Raw genomic sequence first — 24,995 nt, 5'->3', positions numbered from 1 at the left:
TGAATTTACTCAATTTCTAACTAGGTTTTTATGATGTTGAATTCTTTCATTTTATATATAGCAACACATGCTTTATAAAAAGCATTTTCATGATTAAATAAAATAATATTACCTATTATCGCCTTCCCTGATCCGTTAAAACGTATGACAGATCAAATATGTAATGAAAATTATCAATTCCGTGTTACTGTGCGAAAGACATAACTCAGGTCTATATAATTCTCAAGTTTTAACTTTCAGTATTCACCTTCGGATGGAGGAGAATGAAAGAAAAATGTGATATAATATGTTACTCCTTGATAAATTTCACCAATACTCAAAATTTGCAGCAGGAGGATAAATCATATGATTCAAGCAAATAAAGCCGTTTTGGCTATTGGCTATATTCAATATTTTATCCGCAGTTCAGCATCAGATAATTCACAAATCGTGTATGATAGATTCCCTTGACAGTTTCAAACAACAGAGTATTTCTGAATACACAAAACTTCTCACTATATGAAACCACGTCCATTAAAAAGTATAAAATCCTTCAGAAAAATAGACGAATAAGAATTTCCATTAGCTATACAACAAACTAGGAGTTGAGTGTGGAGGAAAAAGAAATCACCATACCAATGGCAGAATCATCACACTTACCAACAACGCGTATATGCTTACAAAATACAAACAACCACCACCACCACCACCATCATTTTGGACATGGGAAGACATATTTCATTAAAGAGGAATACCTACGAGGTTACCAGAGAGGATAACTACACTGGAATGACATCAATCTTTGACGTATCTTCACATCTCAAAACAATACCCTCAAGGCTAGCTGGAAATATACATTTGCCCCATTGGCATCCCGTAGTCAAAGGCTCAGGTGGAGGAACAATCATAAGCACATTGTCATTTCTTTGAACAACCCCCATTACACTAACCGTGCTACCTTCTTTGATGTACCTACAAAAAGATCAGTGACAATTACATAATCTTGAGTTATCCCAACTTTATTTGCTAGAAGCATTTTTGCAATCAACAAGATAAAGTATGTTACCCTTCTTTTAATTGCATTATACGATCATCGCTAGAAAGTTTTCTCTCCCCCAACCATCGAAGAAATTCAGGGGACATGTCTTTATTGGCTGGATTAACATCAATAACAATGGAATCATCAACATAAGGAGTCACCCTTGCACCATAGCCTGTTTTAACCAATGCTCTCAGGCCAGATTGGAAATCAGAGATATAGAAGTCCACCACATGCCTCTGCATTGAATAAAATGAAAGGCAAGTGAATATAAATTTTTAAGTTTCACATGTTATCCTGCAAAATTCACAATACACGAAGTGCATCCTAGTGCAGTCTAGCCACATTTAGGTGGGGGGCTGCAAAGATAAAAGCTTTTCTAAAACATACTTGCATATATTTTTATTTGTGAAAAAGAGCATACAGTTTTAAAGTTTGGTCCTCTCAAGAATATAATTAGTTTTTGCCATCCAATCCAACATGAAATTTTTGTTCCCCCAACATACGAAAACAGTTCAAATAAGGTGATAGTGGAAAGCTTAAATCAACTAGATCAGAATCCAATCCACACAGGCACACACACAATGCAAGTATCACACGAGCGTGAAGATATACCTATGAGAGTAAGAATATTCTTAGTAGTCAAAGAGCAGAATGTCATTATCAAAAGCCCACACCATCATATTCCTCGATTAAAAACAAGAAGTACATTCAGTGTCAGAAGTGAAACTACTGCAAGAACTTCTTTTTATGTCACTTAGGATAATATTTACATTTTTTCTGGCTTCAAAAGAAGGCTAGATAGAACTACAGATAAATAATAAAAATAACAATGCCTTTTACTCTCAATAACTTCAAATAGATTGTGCAAGAAGCTCCTACAAACCAAAATTTTCAGTATCCTTTCAGTTAGAGCTCAACGAAAGAGCCGTGAATGTCATTGGATTCACCAATATTCGATGACTATAATGGAACATTAATTTGTTAGCACTCTATGTTTGATAATTTTATTACAATGTAAATAAGTTAGGGTCAAACCTCAGGTAATGTTCTTTAGGTGCTCGTTGTGTTGTTCCCTTGTTAGAATATAACATGTACACTATTTTCACTCATCAATGATCATCTCTTCTTCACTCTTCTTTCCCATTGCTTCCATTTCAACTCTTTTTGAAAGTGCTTTAGAGCTTGAGACCAAGCCCAACACCATAATCTTAAGGCTTAAGCAACCAGAATCTCACCCTGGTTCACCTGCTCTCAGGCACTTGAAAAACCTGGCTGATTCCCTTCACAATAATAGGAGCCATAGGCTTTAATCATTCCTGTGTTGGAGAACTAGTGAAAGACTATCATTTGTGTTAGTGTCTTCATCAACCATTAGTTGCATCTCCATCCTTTTCTGGTTCCTAGTTAGAATGTACCATTGTCATTGTTGCTAGAGTAAATGGCCATACTCATCATAGTCATCAATCCCAGATATTGGCAGGAAGTGGTCAACTCCAAAAATGCTATAGAAAAATGGTGGAAAGCAAGATGTCCTCTCTTTTAAATAGTATACTATAAACTAAATAATATATACCACATATATAAATACTAAAAACCAAAAAAGAAATTCATGATAAATAAGTCATCGTTTACACACAATCACCACCAATCTAAGAGTAATAAGAAGATAGGAATGAAGTCAAAAAAAAGAAAGATGACAGTGAAATTAATAAAAAACACAAACAAAACACATTAAAAATTAGGAGAATATAAGAGTGGAATCTTAAGGAAAAAGAAACAGGATACCAACACAAAAAGGTAACACAGACCTGATAAGTGTGAATGACCAGATGTCAAAACAAAAGTGACTTTTGAGTGTATGAATGGAGAAGAACTAGGAAGGGTTTCGAACCCTATGATGTTTCTGAATAAAAAATGCAGTGGAAAAGGGGGAGAGGGTGAAGGTCACAAGTTTACCCCAAAACAAAAGCCCTAAAATTTCTCAAGGGTAAAAAGAATGGTTTGAATTGAAGGCCATCTTAGTAATGTTGCCATAGTGCGAGAAAAGACACTATTTTGGCCACAATGATTGTTGCAAGTGAAGTCCCTAAGCCAATCGAATTCTATGGCCAGTCCCCATCACTACTTTGCTATAGCAATGCCATATCCCACTACCGACTACTATGCTTCTGATCAATCTAAGAACTAACATTTTTTCTTTACTGATGGCATTACTCTCCAAATGATTTTATATTACATAACAGTTAATATAAAAGATTGGTCAAAAAGTGTTGGAGTGTCGCTTGATAGCAGTAAATCCGAACCAGCCTCAATTGCAGACTCTTTGGTCTGCTTTGATTGCAGCCTCACGAAGGTGTGTTTAGTCTCACATCTCCTAAAGATATGCCTTGGATAGTGTTTACAAAGTTTAAATAATTCTTATCTTATAAGCTGATTTTATGATATTAAATAGGGTTTAAATGATGGTATCCTGGATTCATTAGTGGGCCACTTGCACTGCCACACTCCAAATCCATAGCTCTGGGCATGAGGGGTCTCGGAAAGCTGACTTATCAAAGTTCCCCCTAGTCCACTTAATTGCAGCCACTGTGGGCGGCATTAATTGCAGTCTTGAAAGGGTATGTTTAGTTTCACATTGCCTTGAGACATGGCTAAAGTAATGTTTATAAACCTAGGAAACTATCTCTTCAATTCATTTTTGAGGGGTTGAGTTTGGCCATAGGTTCAAATTCTAAGAATTACAACTACTTTATGGTTACCCATCCAAACATCCCTTTTGCCGGGAAGGTGGTCACTGATTCTTGCATTTCGTACGTGAAAGTCTTTTAAGCTGTTATGATTTGTACCGTGAAGTATGTTAGAAAAAGCTTATACATGAAGATAAAGGACATACATGTATAATAACATACTCATAAATGTCAGGCAGGCATGCTCCCCTACTTATGAGCAGCTCTTCCTTTGGGAATGGTGTACTCATTAGGGATAATATGATTGCCAGAAAGAATAAGAAACAAAGTGTGGTCACAAGATCAAGTGAAAAAGTAGAATGTGAAGCCATGGCTTCCTCTACTTGCAACCTCATCTAAGGGAAACAACTTATGGAAGAACTTCACTTTAGGAAAGTTTTGCAAAATTCAAAAGCTCATCTAAGTGACAATTAAGCTGTTTTTCAGGTAAAGAAATACATGACAGGACAATCCACGTCGAGGTAAACTACAACTTCATCAAGGAAAATATTTTAGTAGGAGATATTATCACTAGCTTTATGAACTCCAAAGATACAATTATCAATGCAGTCCTCTCAGAGATAAGCTATTTAGGTAGCAAGATTGGTTCATATGAACAATATTATCTATGTTCTCTAGGTTCGGGTGGGGTTGGATATGTAATTAGCATAGTTTGGTGTCCAGGTTCATTGTATATTGTACATAACTATATAAGATGTAGTTAGGCCCAAATTCATAGTATATAATTAGTCAGTTCATGTAACTAGGGAAATTGTGATCCATGTATTAAAATTAAAATAATATACATTTTCTATATTTTGCAAAACCTTCCTTATTAAAATAATACATCCAGTATTTTGTTGTGATTGTACAATCAACATAGAGTTCAGTAAATGCCTCTGTTTCTCTCTCAACAGTTCCTGTATATTCAATTGGAAAACACACCATCTAACTCACTTCCATGGTAATTGTATATCAAGAAATCCTGAATATTTTATCAAATTTGAAATTTTGGCAATCTGAAGACTGAACAGATTAATGCAATTACCTCAGCTGATCGAAGTCCCCATGTAAAGCGACGATGTTTCGGGTTTGCTGCTTTTGAATCCCATCCTCTATATTCATACAAGCTTGTGGATGTATAAACACATCTAGGAACTTTTTGAAAGGAGGACTCTAGAGGAACATTACCGCAGGTAACCACCTTCAAATGGTAGAATTAATTACAAATCTATTTCTATCATTGAGGCATATATAAACAATATAGACAACATGACAGGTGACATGAGCCAACCATTCAATTCATTGATGTATGTCACATAAAAGCAACATAAACCAAGCAACAGATGAAGAATTAAATAATTAAAGCGTGGGTGGTTAGGTGTGCATGTGCGTGTTTGCAGTACTGTTTTTCCAGCGGTCACTCACTTAATTAACTGTATTATACATGTATGAGTGGTTCAAAGTTACATACCCCAGAAACCTTCACAAATTGCCCATTCTTGGCAGTTCTAAGCTCTGCATCAGGATAACGGGAAATGAAACCAACAATGGCTTTCCTTCCAAAACAACTATTCCAAGTGAATAATGCAGAAACCGCAGCAAAAAGAACTACGACAACAATGAGGAGAATGGCATTGCGAACAGCTCCAAGAATAAAACCACCAGCAATGAATCCCATTACAAAAATCAGAATCACGGACCACAATATTGGCTTTGGGAAGTTCTTCCTGAAGGAAAATTCGTCATCTAGACTGAGATTGGTTACAGCAGGATTGTGTACTGCAAAAGAAGCGTGTGATTTCATTGATCCTGTAGAATCTAATGGGCCAGACACTTTCCTTGGAGCCCCAGATGAATTTAATGGGCCAGATGTGATAAGACCAGTTGTAGGAAGAACTGGAGGTATTGGACCTGAGTTTTGGCGTGTAACTCCACCAGATTGGGGGCCAGAAGACTTCTTCACTGGTTCCCCATGTTTATTCAACGGACCCGAGTTGGTCTTTTTCATTGAGGCTGAAGCAGACATGCCTCCAGCAGATACATTACCAGATGTAATATAAACAGAACGAGCTGCGGCATTTTGCATTATAGGTCCAGAGTGAGAAGCACCTGCAAATGATCCTGTTCTTGAAGGAGCATTATTTATTGGACCAGACTTTCTAGATTTAGAACCATCCATGGGGATATCAAACATTTTTCCTAATTCTCCTGACTTCTTGATGTCACCACCAGTATAAGGCATTGCAACTGAGCTCATTGTCGGAGGCTTTTCTTTTGGCTGTTCAGGCCGGCCTGATACATACAGGCCATTACTGAGCTGATGAGATGGGAATCTTGAACCCATCAGACTTTTTCAAAGCAGCGCAGAAGAGGCGCTATTGAGAAACAGTACCAGTTTGTTGAAGCGGTACTCAAAGTAATACTGCAAAACAGTGGAATGGAAAAGAATATTGAAATGGAATTTTAGCCATAATTCAACACTCAATATGGATAGATCATCCATATTTATCTAAAGAGAAAAAAAAAATCTTAGGAAAGCTCAATGAAGTAAACTCGTATTTTTTGTTTTCCTAAAAATTGAAAGCAATCATATTCAGTTAGAGAAACCAGATTAAAAGTGCAAACAAAGGGAAAGGAAACGCAATGCTGTGTTTTCTGGAAAAAGAATGACAGAATAAAAACAAAAGAGTTAACAGGTGTTGATTCATTCCGCAAAAAGAAGCATAGGAGTGAGTGAAACGAGCATGTGGACAAACCAAAGCGAGTGAATCAAGGATGATGAGACGAAGTAAGTGTAGGGAACACAAGAAACGCGAATATTACATATATTTGCTTGATCCATTGGAAGCAAAAGCACACTAAAAACATGAAAAGTGGGTACATCTGGTTCTTCATAATGGGAATTCCAACGAATTCCAGTGAGGATGTTAGTGGAAGTAAACAGGAGCAGTTACTTTGTGAAGTAGGTTGCGTGAAGTAGAAATGGTGAAAAGGGAAAATTGAAGATGGGGTTAGTGGATCTAGAGGATGGAGAAACAGGGAGTGATGGATCTCCCTCAAAATGCAAACATTGGGAGATCCATTCATATATATATGGATTGGAGTTGCAGGAGAAAAGTAAAGTGTTATTGCAGTGAGGAAAAGAAGGATAAAAAAAAAAAAAAAAACTCTGAGAAGCTTAAAGAAGAAATGAAGAAGAAAAAGGGAAAATGGGTATTGAAGCCAAACCCCATTGAAGAATACTCATGAATGCAATGGAAGAAGATCTGTGTAGAAAATGAGGAAAGTGTGTACCTTGAAGATGGAAGATGAACGATTGAAGATTGAAGATTTAGCAGAATCAAAGAGAGTGGTGATGAGGTTGAGGCTGAGATCCCATCTTCATAGCATTGCAGTACCCATCTCTCTCACTTCACACTTCAAAATCTTCACTTTCTCTCTCTCTCTCTCTCTCTCTCTCTTTCTTTCTTCTCTGTTGTTACTGTTATTATTGAAAGTTAAAAACTCTCTCTTCAACCACTGGTAGGTTGTCTCGTCCCGCAAAAACCACCAAACAAAGCAACGTATAATTTATTTATTTCCAAAATATCATTATTATTATTATTATTATTATTATTATTATTATTATTATTATTATTATTATTAACTCATCGAACACACACATGCCAACTATTTCATCTTCTTCTTTTGTTATTCCAATGGTTACGAAAATTATTAATTGATGTTTCTCAATTTTGTGTCACTCATCAATGCCCTAAAACAATTTTCCTTGCATTAGTTTAAACCAAATTAGACAATTATTAAGGAACAATTAGGAGAATTTTACACTCCTACCCAGGTGGAGCTTTATTCTATAAAGGCTATGTAGAATAAACAATTCAATTTGACAAATATTTGTTTGGAAATATGTTGTTAATTATGTATGAGTATAACTTTCTCATAATTTAATTAGACAACCAATTTAGTTGATATTATAGTTTTAAATGATTTTTTAAACCGTAAAATTTCATTTTAACTTTATTTGTTCTGACACTACAAAATAAAGTTCCAACCTCTATAATTAGAACAGAGAATTCAAAGAACGAGATCCCCATTTTTTTTTTCATATTTTCAATTAAACATCATCAACATTTTCTGTTTTTGGATATGTATGTCGTACAATATATTGCAACCAAGAAAAGGAAAATACATCTCAATCATTTAAATCATCATTATTTTAAATTTATATATGCGTTTTATCTTCTTTACCACTTGTTCCTCTGAGTTTGCCTTCTTTTATGTCTGTTTGTAAATTGATTTTTTAAATATTTATAATTAAAAAACAATATTGTATCCTAATGCTAATTATTTGATTATAGATATAAAATATAATTTATATATTTAAAAATAAAATCATAAATAAGTATTTACGTGTGGAGTTTATCAAATAAAATATTAGATATAATATCACTTTTCACTGACCATTCCAATTTGCAATGTAAAATGAAGTTAATAAATAAACTGGAAAGGCCAATAAAAAATTGTTACTCTTCTATTGAAGCAACCATAGTAATGGTGCCAAGTGTATATGAGATTATGAGGTTTTGTGTGATTATTGACAATCACAAATTTTTCTCATTTTTGCAATTTTCCAATATGCAAATAAATTAATATATATGGTCAGATGCATAAATTTTCTAATAATTTTAACATATAAATGCAACTTTTGCTTAAACCGTAGGAAAAAACATCTTCTCATGACGTAAGCATGTGCGTGCAAGCAGTTTATTTACCAAATGTAATTAAAAAACAGGATATGATTAAATGTTGCGACAGTAATTTTGAATAAAATTAATTTTGAAATATATCTTATAAAGAAAATGTCATATCCTTAAACTTAACTGAAAATCTTATTTAGAATAATTCCAACTAAAAACATTTTTTATGTTCAGATCAATTATTTAATCTATAATCAATCACATGAATACTTATTTTAAATTTTATCAATTGTTATTTTTGATAATTTTGGATCATCCAACACAAATCCAAGATTTCATTTCAATTGTTCGCTATATACACATATGTACGAGGTTGTTTGTCGGTCACTCTAATTCTTAAAACTATAACTCTTATTTATGAAATATTTAGTTATATTCAAACTCGAGATAACCCATTAATATGGCATAATAATGAAGAATTTGAATTATTTGTGCAAAATGTTGAGTTATAGAAACAATAATATGGAAAATTTGGCGGAGTCGGAATATAGTGAGAAGTGAAGCAGTTCTTGTACATTAAATATATTATTAATTTAATATTATGTGCACTTCTTGGTAGTTCATACCAACTGTAATACATGTGCACAAATTGTAACCATTAATGTCTATAACTTTACTTGTTTAGCATAAGTTCAGTCACTTATTGAATCAAATTTCTCTCTTTAACATTTCTTCTAATATAATTAGGGATAATCCGTTGTAATAATAATAAAGTATAATTATCTATTTATTCCCTCAATTTTTTAAGTTTATTGAATTTAGTCTATAAATTTTTAAAAGATTTAATTTAGCATCCTATTTTAAAAAAAAGTAGATCAATTTAATACCTTCCATTATATTTTAATTAATACCGTTTATATAGCAGTTACTATCCAATAAATTAAATAACTAATATTAAATATACTAAATAATATACTTGATAAAAAAACATCAATAAAAAGACTAAAATAATATTAAGTATACCAAACAAACAAACAAACCGAATTAAGAACTTCACTCACGTTTTGATTACACGTGTTAACGGAAATATAGCAAAAAAAATACTAAACTAAATTACTTTAAAAAAATAAAAATACCAAATTTAACTTTCCAAAAATTCAAAAATTAAAATGAACATTCCAAAAATTCAAAGAAAAAATTGAACTAACTCAAAAGAATTGAAGTACCAACAATAATTATACCTAATAATAATGAGTTATGGGAGTTCAGTTGAGCCTAAAAGTTAATTGTTTGCTGAAATTGTTAGCACTAGATACATGTTTGTGTTTCTCCAAAGATACCAGTTATTTTATTCTCAACACAAATAATTTGGTTTGTTAAACAGATACCAGTTATTTTATTCTCAACACACATCATTTGGTTGCTGTTTAACGGTAGGAACTCATGCTTTTTCTCGTTTAAATTAAATTTACTTACTTGCAAGTTGCCATTAAAGTTTTTTAATTACAAACATGGTTACAACATTGTCCCATCATTAACCAAAATGAAAAAGTATTTCAGACATTGCTTGTAGTAAGGTTTTCTAAAATTTAAAGGTAGATGCCATTTCACATTCATTAAACAGACGATCCTCATACTCAAAAACAGTAAACAAAGTATCTTACGAGAAACATATTCATCATCACTGGTAGAGAAACATTATTTTTGAAGAAAATTAACGAAATACATTGCCATGCACCCAACAATTAATAAAGATTTTGAAATCTTGTTGGCTTGTCGATTGTCACATGTAATTCAAAAATCATGAAATTTCAATACAAATGCAGATTTAAATAAAAGTGGCCCCTGTAAAGAATTGGCTTCCGACAAAACGCAAGGACCTCATTTGATGTATAGCACAAATCTTACCCAATGAGAAATGACTTCAGCTGTTGTCCCTACTGCAATATCTAAATATAAAGATGTCACTATGGTGATATCCAAATATTATATGTTGTCAATTTATTAAAAAGATAATATCATAAATATCACCGATTGAAGATTTAAATATTTTAAAAATATTTTCAATATACAGTTACGAAAGACTAAAAAAATACTGTAAAGAATGATGTGGCATTATCATAACTTCTAATGAGTTTGATTATAAATGAAATGACTTTTCAAAGATTTACTTGACCTTTCACAATTTTTATGTATGTATTACTTATAAACTGTCCTAGTCCCTAATTCCACTTTAATTTTTGCTGTTATAAGCATTTAACTCCCATTAAGTAAAACCACAAATTTATAGCTGGAGTGATGATTTGTAGTAATTTAACAACCATCAGAAATTGTGACACTTCTATACACAAATTATATTTTGTGGCAGTTTTACTTCAATAGATTGAAGACATTTAATCACTCATGCAGAGTATCAAAACAGAACTAAAATACATTTGTAATGTAAGGAACCTAGCTCATACATACAGTTTCTACACAAAAGGGCCTAAATGTAAAGATAATATGAGAAGGCACCTTATCTTGTTTGATATACAGAGAGAGGAATGAAGTTACCATAATCTTGAAGAAGAGCATAATACAGAGGTGAGGGGAAACTTTGGCAAGAATCAAAATACACACAATACATACAGAACAAGATGTGTCAAACTTTATAAAACAAAAGAATTACTCGTATTTGCATCTGCCTTACAAATGCATGTATCTTTTTATTTCCACGTCCAAAACAGCAAACACAGAAGCTACTCTGTATAGCTTCTGCTGGATCCAAACACAGCTAATAACATTAAATTTTACCATTCCAAACAGTGTGTATAGAAATTCAGATAAAATAGATCAGTTGTAATGATTTCTTAAAAATTTAATAAGATTAATGTAGTGATACTTTTCCGCAAAACTGCTGCGTAACCTATCACCAAAATCAGGCAATTAAGCGCCTCGTTGCATTTGCAAACTAAAGAAACAAATTTCAGAACTACAGGAGAAAGGAAAATAAAAGAAAAGAAAAGAAAATCAGAAGTTATTCTATTTTGTACTTTCTTTCTGTACCCAAAGGAAAGAAAGAAATTGACAGTGTACCTGAAAGCTTTGACAAATAAAGTTATGAAATGATGAAGACGAAGTGGTTAGTGAAAGCATATCAGATAGTTGTTATCTTGTTAGTTAGAGAGTGCTATCGGGTTGGTTGGGGTGTGCATAAATAAGTAGGAATGATTGATGCAGGGTGAACAGGAAAATTTCCGCGAACGTAATATTGAAATAATTTCAATAAAGATAGAAGAAGTTGGTGACTAAAAACAGAGTATGTCTGAAAATGAAAAGCAACAACCTTAACCACATAGACAAAACGGAGTATAAACTGTAAGTAACCTAATAGCGGAAGTTTGGTTCATACGAAGAAGACGCGCAGCGAAATGGATTCATGGTCCTGTAAGACAAGATAGTGAGATTGGGATTGAAAGTCAAATTCAGCACATGAAGTGAGAGAGTGAGAGAGTGAGAGTACCTGCGAAGATCAGATAGCAGTTTGGAGAATAGAGCCGAGAGTGCCCAAAACGGCGAAAGCGAGAAGAGGACTAACGTCGAGGGTGTCAAAAACGGGGGGAATAATGTTACGGAAGAGATTGAGATAGGGATCGCAGAGGTCACGGATTGCGGATAGAGGCTGCCGTTCCCACGGGATGTTCGGGAACCAACTCAGCAAAACCCTAACCATCAAAACGCCGCTGTATATGTCCAGCCACTTCCCCAGCCCGGCCGCCACCACCGTCAGCGGCGTGTTCAGCACCCCGCTCGGCTGGTTCCGCACCGCCGCGAAGAACAGCGGGCCCATGGTGGACACGGTGTTGGCACTTATACCCGACAATTTCCCGAGCGGAACCGACTTGGCCAACAACACGGCGAGTCCCATGAGCGTGGTGAGCGTGCGAGTGCATCCCCGGAGACAATCGGTGAGGGTTTCTCTGGGGGCGATAACAGGTGGCGGTGGTTGGTTGCAGTGGCACTTGACGCAGAGCGGTTGAGATTGAGATCTGAGATTGAAGGCAGAGGAAGAAGGTGTTGGGCTGCGCGAGAAGAAAGGGTGGAAACGAAAGGCGTGCGAAGACACAGCCACTGACGAGGCCATGGCCATCTCCAGATAGAGCTCAGAGACGCAGAAGTTAGGGATTTGGTTAAGGAAATTATTCCCAATATATATATTTTTATATATATTATTCACTTTCAAAATTTATATATATATATTTTTATTTATTTATTTATTTATTTATCCTTCCTTTGCGTTACTCATGGGCTTAAATAGGTTTAAGAATTTTGTTTTGTCATTCTTATAAAATTTTTAGTTTCTCGTATTTATTTTCAGATTATTGGAGAAACAACATTTATATATCTCAAATAATTTTTAATGACACGTGTCAAGATTATATGAAGGGCACAATTCACTTCTAGTTCAGTAATACTGGAATTAAAAGTGATGATTTCAAGTTTAGAAGAACAAAAAGTAAATAAAATAAAATAATTAAGAAAGTAGAAGTTGCTAGAAAGATGTTCTGAATCAGCTATTCCAAGATGAGAGAGAAAAGAAATTAACTGGAACGTTGCCACATTTATATATTAAAATCAAATATTTGGAATGGAGTACGAGAATAGAGAGGTATGGGTCAATGTACCTAATTAGGATAAATTATAAGATACTTTTTTAAGAAGAAAGGATAATTAACTCTTTTTTTTTTACTTATTTTTAATTTATTATTTTTATTATTATTAGATTATCACATCATATTAAAAAATTAAAATAAATAATTTAATAATAATTAAAATAATAAATTAAAAGTGAATAAAAAAATAAATTAAAATATTATTATCCTATATTAAAATATTTTTCCATCTCTTCTGAGTGAGAAGAAATTGAATCATTACGTAATTGTCGTTAAATTTTAAACAGATTTAATATGCCACATTTTTTATAAGTGCTACACAATTGAGACTAATTAAAATTTGATTATTTAATTGAAATTTTTGAAAAAAAACTTAGAATCAGTAAAATATTTATTCTGTGTAAAGTCGTAAATTTACAGAAATTATGGAACCGTGGTCCTACACTTTTTCTGTACATTTACTCTTTCTTATATGATTGTAATAATTTCACAATTTAGAATTGTTTGAGAGAAATTAATAAATAAATAAAATATACATATTTATAATAATATATAAAGAGAATTATCTTTTTTATTTTTACATTTCAAAATTTCAATTTTACTATTTAAAATATAATTATTTATTAATTTTTAAAAATTGATTATTATTTTTACAAGTTTTTTTATAAAATCGTTTATCTCTGTTTTTTTATTTTTCTAATTATCGATCGTTATTCTATCATTTTTATGATATATTTCACTTTATTTTTAATAAATATAATTTTATTGTATATATTAACTTAATAATATTATAATATCATCATCTACTAATATAATATCACACATATTTAAAAAATAAATACATATATCATCTACTAATATATATCATACATATTTAAAAAATTGTAGATAGACATGTCATACACTACACTGGTAACAATTGAAGGCATTGCACTTATACAAATGTAAAAACGTGTTACTCGTGAAAAAAGAAAATCTTAATACTGTAAAAATTTGCAAATCTAGTAAAAAAAAAATGCCGAACATTTCTCGAATTATTACATATTTTTTATTTATGGAATCGAATGTTGAACATATCTAAAGACCATATATATTAAAATATATGATGCATTATTGAACCAATATATGTATTTTTCATGTACTGAAAAAAAAGCAAAATACAAAATGCAGAAGTTTTAATCACTCTTATCATCATTATTTTTCCTTCGCCGTGTAACCCCAGTATAGACCACCCGCATAGAGGGCTTCTTCCTGTACCCCCAAACCTTCTCTTGTACCCTTAATAATTATCCTTTTGACTCTAATCAAAAGTATGAAACGGATTTCGAAATCCGTTTCATAAATTTTCATATTTTTATATGAAATGGATTTCGGAATCCGTTTCAGAAAAGTATGAAACGGATTCTGAAATCCGTTTCACAAAAAAAAAAAAAATTTGTGAAACGGATTTCGAAATCCGTTTCATAAATGTATGAAACGGATTCCAAAATCCGTTTCACAAAAAAAAATTATAATTTGTGAAATGGATTTCAGAATCCGTTTCAGAAATGTATGAAACGGATTTCAAATTCCATTTTAGAAAAGTATGAAACGGATTTCGAAATCCGTTTCTAGAAAAAAAAAAATTGTGAAACGGATTTCGGAATCCGTTTCATATTTTTCTGAAACGGATTTCGATATCCGTTTTCACAAATTTTAATTTTTTTTTGTGAACATGATTTCAGAATCCGTTTCAGAAAAGTATGAAACGGATTCCCGAAATCCGTTTCTAAAAAAAAAATTAAAAACGTGGTTGTCGTTGATGTCGCTAAGGGAGGGTGGCGAAGGTAGTGTGGCGAAGGAGGTTGAGATGGAGGAGGGTTGGGGGAGGCCCATGGAGAAGGCAGGGAAGTGGGTGGAGGAGACGATGAGGAAGGCGAGACCTTCGCCGGAGGGGCAGGAGGGAGAGGAGAGGATGGAGAAGGAAAAGCAGGAGGAGAAGGAGGCGGTGGAGTTAGATTGGGATGAAGAAAATAAAAGGTCAAAAGAGTAATTATTGAGAGTACAAGAGAAGGTTTGGGGGTACATGGAGAAGCCCCCGCAAAAGCTACACAATCTTGGAACCATTTATTTGTCAATATAGCCTTTATCATTACTGCTTCTTCACAACTTTTCCTCTTCCAAACTTTGCAATAATCTCTGCCAAAAACAAATCAGAATCAGGCCCAATATGTTTTCACAAATCAGAAAAGGGAAAAAGCAAAAAAGAAAAAACGAGAAATAAGCCAGATGGCAAGATCTAAACAACTTGAATGCTTCTCATAAATTGAATAAAATAAAAACTTTCACTTACAAAAGATTATCAGATGCTAAAGTTATTGAGAAAACTTTGAGATTTATATAAATAGTAAGGTGAGTATTAAAAAAATGTGGTTGTCCTTTCCTCAAGAAATACCACATATAAAATCTGTCACAAAATAAAAAATAATAAAAACTTACTACATATATGATAAATCAACATTGAACATAGTAATGGCAATATATTGTTTAATGATATATTATGTTGATATACGACATTAAATGATATTTATAATATCAATATATTATATAATTAAACTACCAAAATTTAATCATATATTATGAGATCAATAAATATTTATGTTAATGTTATTTAGCCACTTTAGGCAAACAAATATCTATATTAATATACGATATTTATCATAATAACAATATATTGTTTAACCATATATTATGTTCATATATGACGTAAAATGATATTTATGATATATCAATATATATATATATATATATATATATATATATATATATATATATATTATCAAACTAATGAAATTTAACCCTATATTATGTAAATATAGATAATGGGACCAACAAATATCTATATTAATGTTATTTAGCCACTTTAGGCAAACAATACTGAATGAGTTTTATTGGCATATGTTCTATGTTATATTTACTGGTAAGGCAGGTACACAAATGAAGAAAATTAATTTTTTCTATTATTAAAAATAAGTTTATACATAATTAAAATGCAAATTTGTAGAAACTATATATAGGAGTTTATCATTAACGTATTGTTCCGATAAAAAGAAAGAAGTTTTAAATAAAAACAAAAAATACTGTGATTTTTTTTTTTAAATAAATAGCACAAGGTCAAAATAGTTTCGTGGTGGCCTTGATTATTGTTAACAATGTAATTTACCTAATATTTATCTTAGAACGTAAATTTAGGTGAAGTACAATCCTACAAAACAAACTTACAAGTGAGTTTTGCACTTACAATATTATGTTATAATTTGAAGATTTTCATTCTTCATAATTCAGTTTCACTTACCCTTTTCGAAGTAACTCTCGAAAGTGGATGGCAAAGAAACAATGCAGCTCAAGCGAGATGACCTGCTTCTAACTTGTTGCAAAAAAATTTCAATGGAAAAAATATATACGTTAATATCTAAATACCTAGTTAAGTATATAAATTTTATTGTTCTACGTTGCATCTTGAAGTAAAGGTTTGATTAGATAATGGCGAGTGTGCTTAAATATTTTGTTAGACAATAATACACAGATGTAACCTTGTAAGTAAGCATGGTTAAACAAGATTTTATTTTTCTTTTTTTACGGGAAATTGTATTGTGTTAAACGCACTTATAATTATTGATGGGTATCAACATATGACGATTATGATTAAATCAAATACGAATAATACATATATATTATTTATAATAGCAATTAACTTTATGATTAAAAGTTATTGTTCTATTAAAAAAAATACGAATTTTTCAGCTCCAAAATGTGCTTCTCTTACATTAAAAGGTGAATCCAATAATCTTTTATAAAATATTCTTTATAAGATATTTACTTTAATTTGTTGCACATTTTGAAATATTATGATTGAAATTTAGCTCATAAATTTAAGATAAATCAAATGCTAAAAAAATAATGATTAAGATAAACCAAATAATAAAAAATAAAAAGTAGAAAGACAGCATGTAGACATTGTAGGTTTGTTCGAAGAAAAAACTTCATAAGACAGAGATACGATAACACATGTACGTTGACACATTTTAAATATACGTAATATTATATTAGTAAGTGATAATATTTTAATAATATTAAATTAATATATAAAATAAAATTATATTTATTAAAAATTAAGTAAAATATATCAAAACATATAAATAAATAATTATTGATAAATAAAAAAAATAGAGATAAATAATTTTATAAAGAACTTGTAAAAATAACAGTCAATTTTTAAAAATTTAATAAATAATTATATTTAAAAATAAAATTAATATTTTAAAATATGAATACAATAGAAGAAATCCTTTTATATTATATATATATATATATATATATATATATATATATATATATATATTATATTATTATAGATTTATTAGACTCCATTCCAAATCCAAATTTGAATAAAAATGAGAATAGAATCACAAACGTGATTGATTACCTTGTTTCTTAGAGAAATCATCTGAAATTTGCCAGAAACCTGGTTTGCATTTTTTTAATAACATGCAAGTCAAAGACTAAAGATGTGAAAAATTATATTATTTTACAAACATCCGTGTTTCATCAGAAAATAAAAGAAAGTTGAAATATTACAGTAGAAAGCTGATTCTGAGATTTTGTTGTCAAAAGATGGTTACGTTAGTGATGTAAAAATGAAAGTGGGCATGTATACTGAACACCGTATGACACAGGACTAATGCAAACTCTACCCCTTATATTATCCAAGTCAAGTTTGAGTTAATATTTTATAAAAAATGAAAAAAGAAAAAAAAAAAGGGCAAAGAAAACTATGAATCAATGTGAGTAATGTAGATTAGCGACTTTTTTTTTTGCGCATAAAAAAGAAAGAATTAAAGCCGCAGCAGAGTTACCCCAACCATTATAGAGAGTTTGAGTTCCTACGTCCAAGAATCAGCAGTTATTTCGTTCCCAGAAAATGAAGAATTGTGATTTAATCTTCTTCAAAGTCTCCATTCTCCAATAAGTAGTTGGCTGCTAATTGCTCGTCACGGTCACATGCCAAAAATGCCTCTATCACCAAAGCTCTATCAAATCCCATAGCCTCAAGCTACCAATTGTAAGTAAATAATATAGATCAGCACATAATAAAAACTTATCAGATAACAATGAAAATGGCTACAAAAGAAGAGGCATACCCTTCCAATTGCCTCTTGCTCAGCTGGAGTCACATTGATGGCATGAGGCATGTCTTGCTCAGGTTGGTCAAATATATCTCTGAAAAACAAACATGGAGGGATAAAACAACATATATTCAATACTTCAGAGATTACTCAAACAAATTAATTATTTACCGACCAACTAGGAGAGAGTAGAGTAGTAGTTTGGGAATTGATGGAATTGAACTATTATGTAATTGTTGTGAAATCTAAAACAGATTTAATATGCCACATATAGCAAGAAATAAACTCACCCTTCAGAACCCTCAACAGGCTCGTTTATCAACTGGAGAAACTCCCCGTGATGCTCTTGAATCATTCTTAAAAGACCGGGATTCTGCTTACCCAGTTCCTGAAGCACAGGCTGCAATAGAAAGTGATAAACATTACACAACAATAACTGTCAAGTAGTCAGGAAATTAATTGACAAAATGAATACCTGGAGAATTTGTGGATTGGATTGCACCATTGAACGCAAAGCTTGAAACTGGAAGAGCAGACAGACAAATGGTCACTTAAAAACTATAAAAATTAAGATTGAAGCTACATACAACAATAACAAGAAGCCTTATCCCAATAGCTGGGGTTGGCTACAGGTAAAAGCTTGAAACCAGACTAGTCAATATCATGCATTTGAAGTGAATCACAAGGTTGACCCTAATCCTGGAGAAGTCATTGCAGCATGACTCAAATCCCAGCCATCATGGCACAAATCACACCCTTCACAATCGCTCCAAGTGTGATGATGGCCATAGGACTTTTGCCCCCTTACCCCCTAGTGTCATTTTGTGTTTCTTTTAGTGGGGGTAAACTTGGAAAACCCCTACCCTTTCTATTCTGAACCTCTTCTTTTTGGTTCCACGCTTTCTTCTTTGATGCCCTAGGCAAAGCTTCCACACTTCTCGTTGCACTCTGTTCTGTGTTCCCATGACTGTTGCAGCTCCAATCAGCACTTCCCACCACAGCCCAGTGCTGACAGAAATCTCTTCTGGCCAACCTCAGCCATCACTGTTGCAGCTCCAATCAGCACTGCCCACCATGGCCCAATGCTGACAGAAATTTCTTCTGGCCAACCTCAGCCGTCACTGTTGCAGCTCCAATCAGCACTGCCCACCACCGTCCGGTGCTTATCTCTTCTAATCAACCTCAAACATCCACAACATGGTTTGTGATTTCCTAGACACCCATATTTTTCCGGGTGAGATTTCCAGCCAATAGTACTTATGAAGACTCATCTTTTTCCTGGTGAGATTTCCCGCCAATAGCACTTATGACCCATCTTTAGCATATAGACCTATTAAGGATCTAAAATAGCAGTTGTCACGTTATCCGCCATAGCATTAGGTTGGGGGTGAGTGCGATCACTCTGCACCACTATTTGGTATTGACTACTATGCTTCAAACACAAAAAGAGCAACAACCGTTTTTCAGTCTACTGACTAGACACAGCTGTCAATTAAAGTGTATATGGAATCACAATGCGTAGAGATACAAAGGTAGGACATGCTCCACAAAATCAACTTCACTTATGAAACATATGTAACATAAAGGATTGGAAGCAAACTTTAGAATCACGTTACTTTTCCGCAGAAAGTACATCATAAGTCAGTTAAAGAAGACTCACCCTAGGCTTGGATGATAAAATTAGAGACCATCCATATCATGTTACAAGTTTCGGTATCTGTGACAAACTGAGTGCTAGTGGATGAATGTTTTAAGATTATCTAAGATAGAAAGGTTCATCTTAAGCTAAAAGGAAATTACCATTACACATAGATACTATTAGTGATGTTTTATGGTGGCAATAAAAATGAGATGATAGAGGACATGAAGATCACAAGTGCTGTTGAGCATGAAACTTTACCTTGAACATGCGGTGGAGTCAAACAAGAAAATAAAATATTAGCAATGTTTGAGTTAGGGAAGTAACTCCTCTTCAAGAAAAGATAGTATATCTGTGCCTAAGATGGTTTGGACATGTGATTAAAGAAAGAAGCCTAACTTCGAACAGCACATAAAATAGAGGATAACCCTATAGTTAATGATGGAAGACAACCAAGAGAAGTGAGAGAAATCATTAAGAAAATGGTCTCTCCGGAAGATTGACTTTCGACAAATACAATGATGTTATTCATTAATGTAGCCAATCCTACCTACAGGAGAAACAGTTTTTGGTTACAAGACAAAAAGGGAAAAAGGGTTGATGTCAACCGTAATACATGACGTTAAATTTTTTATGGTTTCTTCAATGCTACTTCCTTATTCAGTCCTTTCCTAACATTATTTAAGAGAAATAAGATAACTTCCAAATTCACGTTTCATGCTCATTCTTTGAATTGTTAATATTATTTGTAGCATGACACAACGTATATGATTTAAAGAATCAAGGCACAAACATTGCCTATGTGTCTAGTTTCATCAATACAAAAATTAATAATACTAAATCTAAAACTGTCTCTAGAGTTTTACTGAATTTTCAAACAAGTTCCAATAGTTTAAATTTTTTCAAGGTCCCTATACTAAACAAACTTAAAGAGGCCTCTATAATCTAAATAAGTTTCGATTAGGAATTAAGCCTATTAAATGTCAATTTTTGTAAGTACTTGGTGTTTCTAATGCCGACATGAATGACCAGCAGAACACTGTGGAATTTAGAGGGGGGAATTTAGAAAGAAAGAGAACAGAATCTTTCAAAAAGAATTTACATAAAATGGAAAGAATTTACATAGGATTTGCTCATCAATATACTTACTTTTTGTAGACCTAGAAGTGGGGACTAATTCTGAGTATTATAACACGTTATGCTACTACTTAGACACTAACCCAATGAACATTAAATGTATTCTGCATGTGATACATGCACCACGTACACTTTTGACAAACTGCAAGCATCCATTAACAGTTCAAATCAGTCAGTCCATTAGGGACTTTATCAAAACAGATATAAGAACTCTAACATTTTACACTAAAAGTACCTATCTAATGGAATTTGTGGTATTATAGGAACCTATAGACTAATTTAATCAATATCCTTTTTACAACTTGGATAGTCAAGAATATGTCTTCTGACATAAAGACAATAACAATTGATGGAGCAGCAAGCTCACCTGGGGATTATTTCTAAGGAAGTCCAGCGATCCAAGTCCGGCCCCAGTACTTGAAATTGTTTCCTGAGACAGTTTCGGCTTGATGTAAAGCACAAAAATAACAGAAATAGATGCAAATATCAAGATGGAATTACTTTTGATCCATTTAGTACCATAAGCTTTACCTGAGGAAACATATTTAAGGGAGATGAATTAGGTCCTACAGGAACTGCTCCAGAAGGAATCCCAGCTGTTTCAGTTGTTTGACTACCTGGGTAGTTAGGAACTGGCACAGCAACTTCTGCTGCTTCAGGGATTCCCTGTTGAAATAAAGGCACACAAAAGAACAAAGATTTATTAATCCAGACATGTACGTCATAAAATTTACGCTGACAAAAACTACAAGCAGTTAAGACATACAGAATACAAGTAATCAATCGCACGCTCTGGGTTATTATAAGCTGCCCGAAGAGCACGAGTAACAGTGTCTCTGTCCCAGTTGCCACCACCCATGTCGATGATTTGTTGAATAGTCTGCTCAAGATTACTACCAGCAACTAAATTCGATGCAGCCTGACCATAAGTGTCTGCAGAAACACTGCAAAAATAACGGAGTCAATATTTAAAAGGCTTTTGATGATAGGAAAGGAAACAATGTCAAATGAAAAAACAACTCATCCCAACAATGTTTACAGGCCAAAAGCAAAAGAAAGATAACACCATGGTTATGATAAAAGCAGCCACAAAACATCTTACAATACATAATAACTAGGATCAGCAAATACCAAATTTTACTTAAATGACTACTAGAATAACCAATGAATCCCCTAAAGATTCAGTAAAATTATTTGAATAAAAAATAATCTGCTTCAGGTACTTTGATTAAAACAGTTGCAGCAATCGAAAGCCCATGAGAAAAAGAAAAACCATAACACTAAAGATTAAAATTCAAAATATGACAAATTGTTCCCATTGAGTGTAGCACTAAAGATCCAAACGATAGTTCACTGTTATTCACTCATTAACTATTTTATGGGTGTGGCATCCAGAATTAAAAAATTCAGTAAAATTTATTAGCAGTATCTTAAGAAAAATGTAGAGACAAAAACCATACTTGGTAGTTGGGGCATGCGTGCTAGACGTGCTGTTGTTTGCAGCCCTGCAAAACCGGATAAAATAAATAAGAAAAAATGTGGCTGGCTAGTATAGAAATCAACCTTCTCAAAGATAGACTCACTGAGTCTGCACTGGAGGATCAGGAGCAGGGTTGGAATTGGATGTTGATACAGTTGTAGCAGGAGTGCTGGCAGGCTGACATAATTTCATCATATTTAATACAGAGAAAGAAAACCAGAAAAGAAAGAAAACTTCAAAAATTGAGCAAGTAATAGATACCTGAACAGATGGAGCTGCAGCAGAACCTGATGCTTTACTCTGTAAATAGAGATGTAAAATGGAAAATTATGGTATAAAAGAGGTAAACTGTGCTTCTTACCATATAAATGTTAAAGCTTATTGAAAGAAAAATGTCTTTATTGAGTTTATCGAATTGAAACAGCGTAAAAGATACTATGACAAGATCTAATACCTCTCATAATGTCAAAACAAATATATCAGAGAATGAGAGAATCCAAGCAAAAGATTTCTATCAATTAAATTTGCTAAAGCAATAAATCTCTGTATCTAAAAATTAAACAAATAAATTTCACTATCAACCATCAATACGCTACATCTTGTTTCCATTTTATATCAATAAATTGAAAACACTTGGTAGTTGACGATTGTGGATTTGAGAGGCCTTTAGATTAGATAAAACCATGTATTTGTTTGACAAAGCATTTTTAAGGAAGAAATATACCTTGCTAAGCATAACAACAAGAAAGCCATCTTCAGAGACTTTGTTCTCAACTAATGTAGTTTCATCTTTCAAAACCTTGCCATTGTGAATCAACAATTGCTGTCCACACGGGTAATTATCTTTGCCCTGTACATCTTCAATATTCTTCTTGACAGCCATAACCTGAAGGAAGCAGAAAAACTTTATCTAAATAAATAACAACAATTTCAACGGATAGACAACAGAATTGGAAAATAGCACGTCTAAAATTTACTGAAAATCACGTAAAGCCCAGTGACACATTCATATTATAACTATGAATTCACATTAAAACAAAATAGAGAAACCCAGTCACTACAGTACCAGCAGTCTTTAATAGCATCGGCATTTGGGGACTAAGTATCACGCCAGGAACATACAAAATTCTTGAATGAAACAATAAAAGCAATACTAGCATCAACGAAACACTAAATGAATTTGTAAAATGTTGGTGGGAAATAAAATAAAAGCATGTGATACAAATACAAACAGAATCAATGGCGGGTGAGTTTGAACAATAACAAATTGGGAATGATTTGAAAAACAATGGAGAAAAAGCTGGCTTCGAAAATTTGAAAATGAACCACATCAATCAGCAGAGTACAGATGTTTTACTCAGTGGAGATGAAAGGATGGAGGATAACTATCGATACAGATACCGAAGAGGCGAGGAAAAGGGGAGAGAGTGCGTGGAAAGGGAAAGAGGGAGAGAGAGCTGGATTGAGAAGGAGATTACTGACAGTGTCGGAGGGCTGAACCCTAATTTCGAAATGGCTGCCTTTCAGAGTCTTCACAGTGAGCTTCATGTCGCCGAATTATCGGAATGGCGCCGGAAACGGCAGCGATCCGATGAAGGTACGGTAGTGGAGAGAGAAACCCTAGACTAGAGAGAGAAACAATCTAGTCCGTTGCAGTTGTAGAGGACGAACACGTCAACCACGCATGTATAATATAAATTAATAAATTAATGCTGTTTCACTCTTTTAATTCATCATTCTAGCCCAAATCAACCCTCACTAAATCAAATTCTAAACCAAATTAACTATTATACATTGGTTATATTATAATTTATTAAATGTGACCTTCATTTTATAGTCGCTTATGTTTTTATCATTATTATCATTAACTCATCAAACACACATGCCCACCTCCTCTACGCTCTAATCTTCTTAAGAGAAAGTGGTCCAAAAGAGACCAAAGCCCATTACATCACTTGGCCCATTATGGTTATTGCTCATCTCCATTTGTATAAGGTGTATTATAATTTATAGAACTGATTATGTGCGTGGAAGCACGTTAGGAGGAGGACACGTATGAGACCCACGTGTGGAATGAAGATTTTAAATTTATAATAACATGACATGAGGTTCGAAAAAACCTAAGTTTGATTGAGAAGGCTCATTTGACTGACCAAACTCGAGAAATTATTTTTTATTAAATATATATTTTTTATTTTAGTGAAAATTAGAATTAGTCCTTTTTGAAAATTTTGAACCAATTTAGCCATTATCTTTAGAAATATATAACTTTTAGTCTTTTAAATCAAATTTTTACAATTTTATTTGACATTTCAAACACGTTTTTCAGATAACATCTAAACAAACATGTGTCAAACGGTATAAACAAACTAAAAGATAATATAATAAAATGTATTTGAAATGTCAAATAATCTTAATTCATATATTTACAGAATTGAGAGACTAAATTAGTTAAAGGTTTCCAAGACGATTTAA

At 32.8% G+C, this 24,995-nt stretch overlaps 3 protein-coding genes across 3 annotated transcripts; all 3 read right to left on the bottom strand.

The window, feature by feature from the left end:
- Positions 1–416: 416 nt before the first annotated feature.
- LOC114167642 (uncharacterized membrane protein At1g16860-like) lies at positions 417–7,252 on the bottom strand. Its single transcript, XM_028052756.1, has 5 exons — positions 7,045–7,252; positions 5,222–6,172; positions 4,796–4,951; positions 1,046–1,257; positions 417–951 (listed from the first exon to the last, which is right to left on the bottom strand). Exons 2-5 carry the CDS (start codon positions 6,092–6,094, stop codon positions 759–761), a joined length of 1,434 nt encoding a protein of 477 aa, XP_027908557.1. The 5' UTR covers positions 6,095–6,172; positions 7,045–7,252; the 3' UTR covers positions 417–758.
- A 4,416-nt stretch (positions 7,253–11,668) lies between these two features.
- LOC114167407 (ylmG homolog protein 1-1, chloroplastic-like) lies at positions 11,669–12,630 on the bottom strand. Its single transcript, XM_028052495.1, has 2 exons — positions 11,950–12,630; positions 11,669–11,871 (listed from the first exon to the last, which is right to left on the bottom strand). The coding sequence occupies exon 1, from the start codon at positions 12,574–12,576 to the stop codon at positions 11,959–11,961; it is 618 nt and encodes a 205-aa protein (XP_027908296.1). The 5' UTR covers positions 12,577–12,630; the 3' UTR covers positions 11,669–11,871; positions 11,950–11,958.
- Positions 12,631–17,817: 5,187 nt separating this feature from the next.
- Positions 17,818–24,215, bottom strand: LOC114167210 (ubiquitin receptor RAD23b-like). Its single transcript, XM_028052217.1, has 12 exons — positions 24,003–24,215; positions 23,245–23,406; positions 22,782–22,820; positions 22,624–22,697; positions 22,501–22,545; positions 21,807–21,984; positions 21,572–21,706; positions 21,408–21,470; positions 18,740–18,787; positions 18,555–18,664; positions 18,280–18,358; positions 17,818–18,191 (listed from the first exon to the last, which is right to left on the bottom strand). The coding sequence occupies exons 1-12, from the start codon at positions 24,066–24,068 to the stop codon at positions 18,075–18,077; spliced, it is 1,116 nt and encodes a 371-aa protein (XP_027908018.1). The 5' UTR covers positions 24,069–24,215; the 3' UTR covers positions 17,818–18,074.
- Between the last annotated feature and the right edge of the window lie 780 nt (positions 24,216–24,995).

This window comes from Vigna unguiculata, chromosome 10 (genome assembly GCF_004118075.2).
Source record: "Vigna unguiculata cultivar IT97K-499-35 chromosome 10, ASM411807v1, whole genome shotgun sequence".
NCBI lineage: Eukaryota > Viridiplantae > Streptophyta > Magnoliopsida > Fabales > Fabaceae > Vigna > Vigna unguiculata.
Note: the sequence above shows the minus strand (reverse complement) of the source record. Positions and strands in the feature narration are given on the sequence as shown.